We start from the raw sequence: 12,391 nt of genomic DNA, 5'->3' as shown, positions 1-12,391 counted from the left end.
TTCTATAGTGTGGCGCTTGCACTAACTGCTGTTATTGTAGGCTTCAGGAAATATTCTAACCATTGGATGGGCTCCAGTGCTGTGCAGTAATGAGTTGCAGATTTGAACCGGTTGGTGTGTATATGCTGGGACAATGCTATGATATGTAGAGCACAGTAGTTCAAATGCTGTCTACATAAGCTGAAGGAAAAGGACCCTCAGTTCTAAACAGAAAAAGCCTCAGACTTCGAAGAAAGGTCAGGTTTCATTGCCCACTGTGATCTCCATTCAGTCAGCACTCAGAAAAGGCAAAACCACTACAGCATTTGACTTTAATGTGAAACCCTTTAACCCGCACAAAGGTTTTACATAATTATTATTAAAATGTAAAACATGTTTTCAGATTTTTTAAAAATAACTTTGTGGGTTTCTGTTCATAAAAAGAAAAATTAAACAATACTGAAGGCTAATTTACAGGCTATATTTTGAACTCAGTTTAGTTCTTAAATCCACTAATATTATTTTGGAAACAATGAGCATTGCCTGAAAAAAACCACATCATGATGTTGTCATCATTGCCTATGCATATGTTTTGTACAGCAGACACTTTTTAACCCCTTAAGAAAATGAAGAGTGCTTTTAACAGACAACAGTTTTTGGTCACGTCTCAATGTACAGACAATTTTCATGTACCCTAGTCCAAAATATGAGATTTTGTTCCACATCCTGCTACCCAGTTTTGTTTGATAGCTTTTTTGTTTCCACACAAACGAAAAAGCCTCAGAGTACATAGTTCTTGCATTACCTCATGCCTACATGCAATATGTTGACTTCACTTGTTTAAACTACGCATTAAGAAGTTCATTGTGGAACCATGTGGACATAACATCTTCAACACAGCTGCACATCACATAAACCGCAATAGGTGGCAGCAGCCTTCCCATGATTCCAGACAGAGCAGAATATTATTTCCACAATTTTAATGCCCCTGCTTGTAGCAGTGCTACAAAATAAAACTATATTTTTTCCACAGTACTAGTGGACTATCAGCAAGGGTCCAACGCTGTGGTTCCTAATTACCTTCTTCTTCACTCTTGATCCTGTGGCTCCTATAATTAGTTACCTGGGGCTGCAATCCAATTTGAAGTGATGACAAGAAAGTGATCCATGAAAAGTAATAAGTTAAATCCAATTTCAGTCTGCCTCTAATTAAATGCACATGGAACTAATGACTCAACCCTACCATTTCAGTGATAATGTTAATTAGCTAGGTGGGAGTCTCTTTTGTAAGATTCTATGGGTAAACCAAGTAGTGGGGGAAGGGATGTCCATAATTACACGTGACATTTGAGGAAAACTGTAAGCAATTTGCACGCTTATGACCAGTCCAGCACAGTTAGTTTGTCTTTTGCCCTTCCTAAAAATGTTATGCTGTACATCAAATTGGAGAATTATGTCATACATGTCCAGGCCATATTTCACATTCCAAAATGAGAAGCTGATACATTTTACACAATATCTGCTTCATATAATCCACCAACAGTATTCAAATTTATTTCTGCAAGCAACAAATGAAAACTAATGATGGCAAAAGAAGAATGATACTTTATTTACTTAAAGCAAGAAAAGCCCAAGTCTTAAGCTAAAGAAGGGTCAGCTGATCAAAAATTCAGACCAGCAAACAACAATTTATTGATCCAATTCACGCTAGAGAATGAATATTCCTATACCTTTCAACAAATAACATGAATATTAGTTCAGTGTAAATAACATTTTTTTTGCAACCAAATGCAACAGCAAACCCTAAATGATGAGCTCACTTTCACGATTACAGTTGAAATTGTAAGTCCATTATCCCTACCATTCTTGGTAGGGTGCTGAGGGTAAAGATATTAAAGATTCTCCAGTGTGCACAAAAATGAATGCAGCTATAGTTCATGACAGAATTTTTGTATGTATTGTCTTGTTTCAGCTGCTGAGGTTTTTCTGGTGTTGGAGGAGGAGGGAAGTAAGGTTCAAATCCAGTTTCAATTGTGCCAATCAATTAATTGCAAAAATGAGTTTCTTTGCTGCCATTTAAGTTACTAATTTTTTTTGATGTTTCAGTGAAGGATGGCATCTGTCAGCAATGTGAGATATTTTGTAACAGCCACTCAAAGTTTGCTGCCCACTCATAAACAGTCTCAATATTAGCCCTTCAGCAGCTGACAACCTGAAGCTTGAATTTCCTGAATTACAAATCTGATTTTAACTAAAAATCTTTTCCCAACATATGTTATGCTCACTGTCAAGAAATCTGTATAGATTATAAATGAAATTTGATCTTCCTTTAAAAGAACTGTAAAGTTAACCCAATGAGAATCCAAGCCCAACTGCTGGTTTGTGAGAAAACTACCTGATCTCTGACATTTAGGGTGGTAAACAGGAGTTGGTTCTTGGTCTCAGTCCTGATTGTTGGTGAAGGAATAGGGGATGGGGGAAGAGAGAAAGCTGTCATATTTGAGCTTGTGACAACAGCTCCACCTAATTGCATGGAGTTAGGCTCCCTGTCCAATTAAGGGCAGTAGGCAGGCTGTCAAGGCTGGAGGGTCATTTAAATGATGTTTAGCTTGAAAAGAGCACGTGGCTGCAGCAAAAGTTAAGTTACTGAGAGGATGCTTCAACCTGAAGGTACTGCTCATTGTTTTATTTTATAAGTGTGATTATGGATCAGAAAAATCAGCCAGGCCATCACTGCAGGTGGGCTTTGTATTACTTTGCTGAATGGCTTTATCCTCCTCCTACATCCAGACAGGCAGGGAGGTTTGTAGGCCTGTCCAGGGTGTTCCTGGCCTGTTGGCCAATGGCTACATGCCTTCAGGCAGTCAAACTGCTTCCTGTCATATCAGGAAGTTGGAAGCCAACAGGAAAGTCCTAGTCAGTCTTCTTTACCCTGGCTAACAAGGCTCTTAGTGAATCTACTCAAGCCCAAAACTACTTCACAAGAATGGTGGCACCAAGAACAGTGGGCAATTGGCAAGCCAGCCAGTACTGGTATATTTGGATCAGATATAATGGATTCTCCAGCATCTGCAGTTCCTAAGATAACAAAGTGTGGGGCTGGGTGAACACAGCAGGCCAAGCAGCATCTTTGAGCAGGAAAGCTGACATTTTGGGCCTAGACCCTTTATCAGAAAACCGAAACATCAGCATTCCTGCTCCTAAGATGCTGTTTGGCCTGCTGTGTTCATCCAGCTCCACACCTTATTATCTGGTATATTTGGACTCATTTTCTGTGCACAAACAGGTCCAGAAAATTCACCACAATGTGCACAGATGTCAGTAGAGGATAGGACAAGTTAGGGGAGATGCACATTCTTAAAAAGTGAGAACAAATTTCCAAACACATAATTGAAACTTCATATTTAGCTTTCTTTCTTAAGATTGAAAGTATAATAGCTGATATGAGTCCTTCTTTTCCAATAAAATGTTGTAATCCTAAACTGGGTTTAGGGAAATATGGAATATTTTTAATTTATGATTTTATTGAGACCAATAAAATGGTAGGAATTCATACGACTGGAGAGCATTTCATTTAATGTGGATTCTGAATGGGACAATGAAGAGAACAAAAATTATTAATACAGAATAGATGCAAATATAAATGCCAAAGATCTAAGGCAGCATTAGAATAAATATGGTACACATTTAATTCTTCTTGAATGCATTATTAAAACTCATATTAATAATGATCTCACATGGGGCGGGGGGGGGGGCGGTGTCCAGACTTGTTAAGAATTCACATGGGTTCTGTTACAGAATCCACTATAAAAGAACGTCCTCTGACAACATTCTTAGTTTGACTATGAATCTGGCTGGTTTGCTCATTTGAAAGTAAGTGAATTTGCTCAAATAAGGTGGTCAAAACAGTTACATTTTTAAAAATTCCCTTACAAAATGAAATAGCACTAACATAACAAACCACTTCCTCAGTACCTAGCATCATATTGAGTTTTTATCAATCTTTTATACTAATTATGTTGCATTATTCTAACAAATATGGTACATGGCAGTTATACACTGACATATTCTTCCATAATGATTCGAACACACACACTGTATATAATCTATAAATAGACACTTACCTGTAAGGTTGGTTGCTTGTCATTTCCCTTGGGAGACTTTAGCCCACTGGCTTGTTGCTGCAGCAAGAGCTGTCGTGCAACTTGAAAAGCCTACATAAAAAGAGAATAACATTCACCTTTTAACCATAAATGGACCCAATGGGACAGTTTACGACTCCATCACACAAAGAAGGGTTACCACAACTGGCACTTCATGCAGTTTGTTTTGCCGCTTAAACCAATGAGCTAACACCCTATTTTTTAAATAGATACATTAGATTTATTTCGTTTGACGACAGTGCCACATATAATTCTACCAAATTACATTCTATAAGTCTCTAAGTTTAAACAGAGCTTTTATTCACCATAAAGGTATATCAACAAAGAATGTTGCATGCCACTGTCTCCTTTCTCCATGAAGAGTATTCCATTTTCAGACTATATTGTTGGATGATTGTCAGGAGATATCAAATTTTCCAAAGGAACAATGCATTATGAAGAGCTGGCTAGCATTTTACAATATAGCTAAACCCAAGTATTCCTCATTGCTGTGAGTGGGAGACTAAGAAAATCGGATGTATTAGAATATTTTACAAATAAATAAAAAAAAGAGCCAACCTTAATGATATAAAAGGTTGGATTTAGAGAAAATTAAAGGCCAAACCATTGAATGGTAACTTTAAAATACAATGATACTTTGGATAATTCGAATTGAATTAAAGATTTCAGCAAAAGAAATCATACCATAGAATGCTGGCTTTAAAAGATTTGCAACGTACTAAACTATACACTGCTAGAAAAATAAAACCTAGCACAGTCGGTTTTATGCCCAAGCTACTCCCTTTTCCTTCTGATAAATAATCAAACATACACTGTCCAGAATAAACAAAACCAACAAGCTGGGAAATTCGATGACCATCAGAACTATGAAGATACCAACAAAAAACAACCCACAGTTCCCACAGTGACTTTCAGTTCCACACCTACATCAGCATAACATCTGAGTAAATAAATTCAGTCACTCTTTCCATTCCCCTCCCCCATGTGATTACTCCCCTACTATTAAACAAATAGTTTAGACCAGTTCCAAACATCTGACCACTGCTGATCACAAAAGACAACTTTTATGGAGTTAAATTTTATTTTACAAACATTTATTGTGCGTGCTTTGGCAGACTGGCTCTTCTTTGTCACTACCTGTTATTTGATTCTAGTAAGCAGAATTTTTTTGGTTGTACAGTCATCTCCATTATTTACATACAAAATGAATGATTAAATATAAAATTAATTCTTTGTAACATTTTCCTTATTCATCAGCATGACCTAATTTACCATCAATTTAAGGTTAAATCATAATATTTGCATATTTCGACAACTCCCCTGTTCAGCTCTTTGGGACAGTTTAATTGACAGATTTAATTCTGGATATGACACAAATAATTACAGAGTGGGGAAGTTTACCGAAAGATCTTAATGCCTCTAAATTTCCGTTGGCTTGCAGTTGTTCTTTGGCTGTTGCTGTAAAGCGGGGGCTGAAGAATGGTGTAAAGATGTTGAATAAACAGGAAGTGCTATGCAGCTGAAGCACTCTGAAATGAAAATAAACTGGAAGGCTGCCCTTTTTAGCCAGCAAAAGGCCTGTTTCCACAGTAGCAATGCCCATATAAGTAAATGACAAACATAAGTGTACAATAAGCCATCTTGACTTTGTTCTCAAATTTATCTTTGAGTCTTTTTGTGATACTGCTGCTTTCTGTCAGGTGAGTGCCTCAATACAACAGCTCCCCGTAAAGAAATCCAGTGCCTGCTTTGCAAGACTGCAAGGAAAGACAGCTTGTAAAAGGATGAGCTGCCACACAAATGTTTACAATAAAAATGGAGCAAAATTCCTTTAGAAATCTTATTTCTGTTGTGGCAACTGCCTGCTGGCACACAGGGACTGATTTGCTATTTTGCACGTAGTCTCTGCCTGTCTGTCATCCTGGGTGCTAATGCTCCAGTAAAATAACTCATTGGGAGCTGTCATGGGGATGTTTACACAAGACTGTTCCTTTCTTCATACAAGGAAAATTTTTCTGGAATTCATCTTCTTTTGATCTCACATTCAAAGCAACACCACTGTGATAGACATACAAGTCTTAAAGCAAATCCAGACACTAGAGATAAATCACCAGAGGCTGACAGACAGCAGCATCTAAAGCTCACAAATGGGGGTAACAGCATGTTGTCTGAATATGTATTATGGCAAAAGAAAGACATATATTAGATGAAGCTGACTGTCCATGTATTAAAGTTCAAGAAAGTGATTATATAAGCAGTACATCATCTTAGAAAAGCAGAGGGAGCATAAGGCAAAGTAACTGTATCATAATGATAGAAGTTTTGTTCTCACAACTGGTAATCCATGTACGTGGGATTCTGAAAACGCCGAATAGTAACTCCAGCATACAGGTGACATATTGTAATGCTGGCTGTGAAGATCACTGACAAAGTTTATTTATCTTGCAAAATCTTCTCACACCAGCTGATCATAATTATATTCTCATCCATTTGGAAATATATGTGAGAAGGCCACAGGCTTTCCCCATAACTTCTGATGCCAACATTGGTTTCTAATTTGGTAATCAGGAAGCCTGTACTTTCAGCAGTTCGTATTTTCCCTAGTTGGACGTGCCATCTAGTGGTTTGACTGTGAATGCATAAAACAAATTACAGATCCAAAATCTAGATTTGAAGTGAGGCTTAAAACCTCACTCAACAGTATGCAAAATGAACAAATGAATTCTCTCTAGTTCAGTCTTGAAGGCACCGAGTCACGGCGGACAATTCTTCGTGGATCCCAGCACTGCTTGGCCATCTTACACGTGACCATTCTTTTCCTGCAAGCCGAGACAGCTGTTCATCTGCCAAAGGGCATTTTGTCCTCATTTGACAAACACATTCACACACTCACGAGCAAACGTAATTGGACGTCAATCAAGAGCAGGAACCTCGGCTGATTTTTATCCCCCGTACTAAATTGGAGTGCTTGAGTTCTGTTACAATGTCTTATTGCTGTTCGTCTTAACATTAGCAGATTTAGCACGGGTGAGGTATCAAACTGAGACATCTTTCTCAAATGCTTAGTGCACAAGACATAGTGTACACCTGTTGAAACATCGAGGGTGCCTGGACATGTATTTGTGATGGCTAAAAAACTTTATTTTCTTTCGCTGTTAATACTGAATAAAAACTGCTGACAATAAACATGGATGTATGTTTTAATGATGCAGGAAGTAAGTAATAGATTGAATCGCCACCTACAGCAGCCTGATGGTCATCCTTCTTGCTGGTATCAGCTCTTTCAGTCTTTGACTTTAAATAACCTTTATAATTTTAAATAGATATTCTCGAACAATGTAAATCTAACTCACAATTTGCTGTTGTGTCTATATTGACAGAATGCCTTTATGCTGAATAGGTTACAACCTTGAATACATATTCATTAGTTGCCAGCATCAACCACTACATTGCTTTATGATGATGCAAAGATCAGCAAAATTAAATGCTTTCATAAAACAATCAATATTGAAACTATTTTTTACAAACTATCTTGAAAATTTAATTAAATAGAAGTTATTATTTTGTAATAAGGTAACTACTTTTTTATACAATAACAGAGTTTCACCATTTTTAGTGGGACGTTTAGATTTGAATACAAAATATATTTGGAATACCTCATTTTTCATCTTGCTTTAAAAAAGTATAAGATAATGGTGAATACATCATTTTCTGTGTCACAATGTAGTAAAAAACAGTGGGACAGATAAGTGATTGGACAAATTCCAGATTTCAATAGTCTACACTAGACCAAGAGGCAAACCCGTAACATCATCATTGCAGAGGTCTTTCAGCTTGTACTGTTTCGTCAAAGTGCGAATACTGATTTTTTTTTACTTTACTTAATGTAAAAGCAAAGTAAAAATAACAGAAGAAATAAGTGATAACATTCAGGATCTTGCTTAGCACTTCCTTCTTTGGGCTCTTGATCTAGTGCTTACAAAGGTGTGCAGAATTGAAGCAAGTCACTTTCCCAGGAGAGAAAAAAAACAGGCCAGTGGTCCCTATTGCTAAGCTTCTCTAAAACACTCCAGTTGCTTTTTATGAACCAAAGCAGGAAGAAAGGAAACAGCAGAAAAACTGGAGAATTTATTAAATGAAATCTGAAAGGCAGAAACACAAGCTAATTCAAAAATTAAAGGCATACAAAATTAAATTCAAGATATCAGGGAAACCAGAGGATGTAAAAAGAATCACAAATCAAGGATATGAAATGATTAAGATAACAAAGTGTGGAGCTGGATGAACACAGCAGGCCCAGCAGCATCTCAGGTGCTTGGCCTGCTGTGTTCATCCAGCTCCACACTTTGTTATCAGAGATAATGGGAACTGCAGATGCTGGAGAATCCAAGATAATAAAATGTGAGGCTCGATGAACGCAGCAGGCCAAGCAGCATTTCAGGAGAACAAAAGCTGACGTTTCGGGCCTAGACCCTACATCAGAGAGGGGGATGGGGTGAGGGCTCTGGAATAAATAGGGAGAGAGGGGGAGGTGGACCGAAGTTGGAGAGAAAAGAAGATAGGTGGAGAGAGTATAGGTGGGGAGGTAGGGAGGGGATAGGTCAGTCCAGGGAAGACGGACAGGTCAAGGAGGTGGGATGAGGTTAGTAGGTAGGAGATAGGGGTGCGGCTTGGGGTGGGAGGAAGGGATGTGTGGGAGGAAGAACCGGTTAGGAAGGAAGAGACAGGTTGGACTGGTTTTGGGATGCAGTGGGTGGAGGGGAAGAGCTGGGCTGGTTGTGTGGTGCAGTGGGGGGAGGGGACGAACTGGGCTGGTTTAGGGGTGCGGTGGGGGAAGGGGAGATTTTGAAGCTCAAGAAGTCCACATTGATACCATTAGACTGCAGGGTTCCCAAGCGGAATATGAGTTGCTGTTCTTGCAACCTTCGGGTGGCATCATTGTGGCACTGCAGGAGGCCCATGATGGACATGTCATCTAAAGAATGGGAGGGGGAGTGGAAATGGTTTGCGACTGGGAGGTGCGGTTGTTTGTTGCGAACCGAGCGGAGGTGTTCTGCAAAGCGGTCCCCAAGCCTCCACTTGGTTTCCCCAATGTAGAGGAAGCCACACCGGGTACAGTGGATGCAGTATACCGCATTGGCAGATGTGCAGGTGAACCTCTGCTTAATGTGGAATGTCATCTTGGGGCCTGGGATAGGGGTGAGGGAGGAGGTGTGGGGGCAAGTGTAGCATTTCCTGCGGTTGCAGGGGAAGGTGCCGGGTGTCGTGGGGTTGGAGGGCAGTGTGGAGCGAACAAGGGAGTCACGGAGAGAGTGGTCTCTCCGGAAAGCAGACAGGGGTGGGGATGGAAAAATGTCTTGGGTGGTGGGGTCGGATTGTAGATGGCAGAAGTGTCGGAGGATGATGCGTTGTATCCGGAGGTTGGTGGGGTGGTGTGTGAGAACGAGGGGGATCCTCTTGGGGCGGTTGTGGCAGGAGCCGGGTGTGAGGGATGTGTTGCCGGAAATGCGGTCAAGGGCGTTCTCGATCACTGTAGGGGGAAAGTTGCGGTCCTTGAAGAACTTGGACATCTGGGATGTGCGGGAGTGGAAAGTCTTATCGTGGGAGCAGATGCGGCGGAGGCGGAGGAATTGGGAATAGGGGATGGAATTTTTGCAGGAGGGTGGTTGGAGGAGGTGTATTCTAGGTAGCTGTGGGAATCGGTGGGCTTGAAATGGACATCAGTTACAAGCTGGTTGCTTGAGATGGAGACTGTACGTTACGTGGAACAGTCCCTTTTCCGCACCTACACAGGCCCCAAACCCCACCTCTTCCTCCGTTACATTGATGACTGTATCGGCGCCGCCTCTTTCTCCCCAGAGGAGCTCGAACAGTTCATCCACTTCACCAACACCTTCCACCCCAACCTTCAGTTCATCTGGGCCAGCTCCAGCACATACCTCACCTTCCTGGATCTCTCAGTCTCCATCTCAGGCAACCAGCTAGAAACTGATGTCCATTTCAAGCCCACCGACTCCCACAGCTACCTAGAATACGCCTCCTCCCACCCACCCTCCTGCAAAAATTCCATCCCCTATTCCCAATTCCTCCGCCGCATCTGCTCCCACGATAAGACATTCCACTCCCGCACATCCCAGATGTCCAAGTTCTTCAAGGACCGCAACATTCCCCCCACAGTGATCGAGAACACCCTTGACCGCGTCTCCCGCATTTCCCGCAACACATCCCACACACCCCGCCCCCGCCACAACTGCCCCAAGAGGATCCCCCTCGTTCTCACACACCACCCCACCAACCTCCGGATACAACGCATCATCCTCCGACACTTCCGCCATCTACAATCCGACCCCACCACCCAAGACATTTTTCCATCACCACCACTGTCTGCTTTCCGGAGAGACCACTCTCTCCGTGACTCCCTTGTTCACTCCACACTGCCCACCAACCCCACCACACCTGGCACCTTCCCCTGCAACCGCAGGAAATGCTACACTTGCCCCCACACCTCCTCCCTCACCCCTATCCCAGGCCCCAAGATGACATTCCACATTAAGCAGAGGTTCACCTGCACATCTGCCAATGTGGTATACTGCATCCACTGTACCCGGTGTGGCTTCCTCTACATTGGGGAAACCAAGCGGAGGCTTGGGGACCGCTTTGCAGAACACCTCCGCTCGGTTCGCAACAAACAACCGCACCTCCCAGTCACAAACCATTTCCACTTCCCCTCCCATTCTTTAGATTACATGTCCATCACGGGCCTCCTGCAGTGCCACAATGATGCCACCCGAAGGTTGCAGGAACAGCAACTCATATTCCGCTTGGGAACCCTGCAGCCATATGGTATCAATGTGGACTTCTCGAGCTTCAAAATCTCCCCTTCCCCCACCGCATCCCTAAACCAGCCCAGTTCGTCCCCTCCCCCCACTGCACCACACAACCAGCCCAGCTCTTCCCCTCCACCCACTGCATCCCAAAACCAGTCCAACCTGTCTCTGCTTCCCTAACCTGTTCTTCCTCCCACCCATCCCTTCCTCCCACCCCAAGCCACACCCCCATCTCCTACCTACTAACCTCATCCCACCTCCTTGACCTGTCCGTCTTCCCTGGACTGACCTATCCCCTCCCTACCTCCCCACCTATACTCTCTCCACCTATCTTCTTTTCTCTCCAACTTCGGTCTGCCTCCCCCTCTCTCCCTATTTATTCCAGAACCCTCACCCCATCCCCCTCTCTGATGTTGGGTCTAGGCCCGAAACGTCAGCTTTTGTGCTCCTGAGATGCTGCTTGGCCTGCTGTGTTCATCCAGCCTCACATTTTATTATCCACACTTTGTTATCTTGGATTCTCCAGCATCTGTAGTTCCCATTATCACTATGAAATGTTAAGTAGCTCATCTAGCTCTGATTATTCTTTTCAAATTCTACCATGGTGTCTTAATTATTCTTTTCAAATTCTACCATGATGTCATCCCACCCGATTTCTGTAACTTCTTCCAGCTGTATAATCTTTTGAGATCCCTGTGCTTTTCTGTCTTCTTTCACATCCCCAGTTATTACTGCTTGCCAAGATTCAGGCTGCCTTAGTTCTAGGCTCTGGAATTCCCTTCTTAGTCTATTCCTTTCTTCTTCTTTATGCTTCTTAGAAGTAATGGGTAGAATTTCACAGCCCTGAATGACATGGGCCATGACAAGAAATTTGAGAAAAATCAATTGGGTTGTGAGCAAGACCTACCCAAAAATGAAATTTTTCCAACCTATGAGGTTCTCTGAAAATCAGGGACTCCAGCTCAGTGCCTGTTGCTCTGAACCTCCATCTTGAACACCCGGCAGCAGCACCTCAGGACATGCTTATGGGCACAGCCCACCATCCACAGAAATTAGCATTCTATACATACCAGCCTCACTGAATTTTCAAGGCACATCTCCGTGCCACTTACGGTACGATTCTGCACTTCAGTAATGCTCTTTGGACCAAAGGTTCAACTTCATCAATAGAAATGGATTCCAATGTGTCAATGGGCAAATCATCTGTGATTGTTGCTCCCGCTATCTTGGAAATCGACGCCAGTTATCCTCGGAGCTGCCATCACTCGTTAGTCCTTGATAAGTACTGCTCCTGCTGTATTTGAAAGCCAGATGTCTTACAGGAATGGTTACTGAGGGTCAACAGCTACACTTGGTGACCACAGCTGTTGACTTCAATGCGTAAACCCCTGACTGAGGGTAAGCATCAATTCAATGCAGCCC

General features: G+C 42.1%; 1 protein-coding gene across 10 annotated transcripts in view; it reads right to left on the bottom strand.

Moving 5' to 3' along the window:
- foxp1b (forkhead box P1b) overlaps positions 1 to 12,391 on the bottom strand; it is a 483,509-nt gene that overhangs the window by 194,701 nt on the left and 276,417 nt on the right. For all 10 annotated transcript variants that reach the window (XM_059649922.1, XM_048547287.2, XM_059649921.1 and 7 more), the window contains one exon: positions 4,104 to 4,193. In XM_059649922.1, the coding sequence (XP_059505905.1) occupies positions 4,104 to 4,193 (90 nt within the window). The remainder of the gene's footprint in view (positions 1 to 4,103; positions 4,194 to 12,391) is intronic.

This window comes from Stegostoma tigrinum, chromosome 11, assembly GCF_030684315.1.
Source record: "Stegostoma tigrinum isolate sSteTig4 chromosome 11, sSteTig4.hap1, whole genome shotgun sequence".
In the NCBI taxonomy this organism is placed as follows: Eukaryota; Metazoa; Chordata; class Chondrichthyes; order Orectolobiformes; family Stegostomatidae; genus Stegostoma; species Stegostoma tigrinum.
This window is presented reverse-complemented; position numbering and strand designations above follow the sequence as displayed.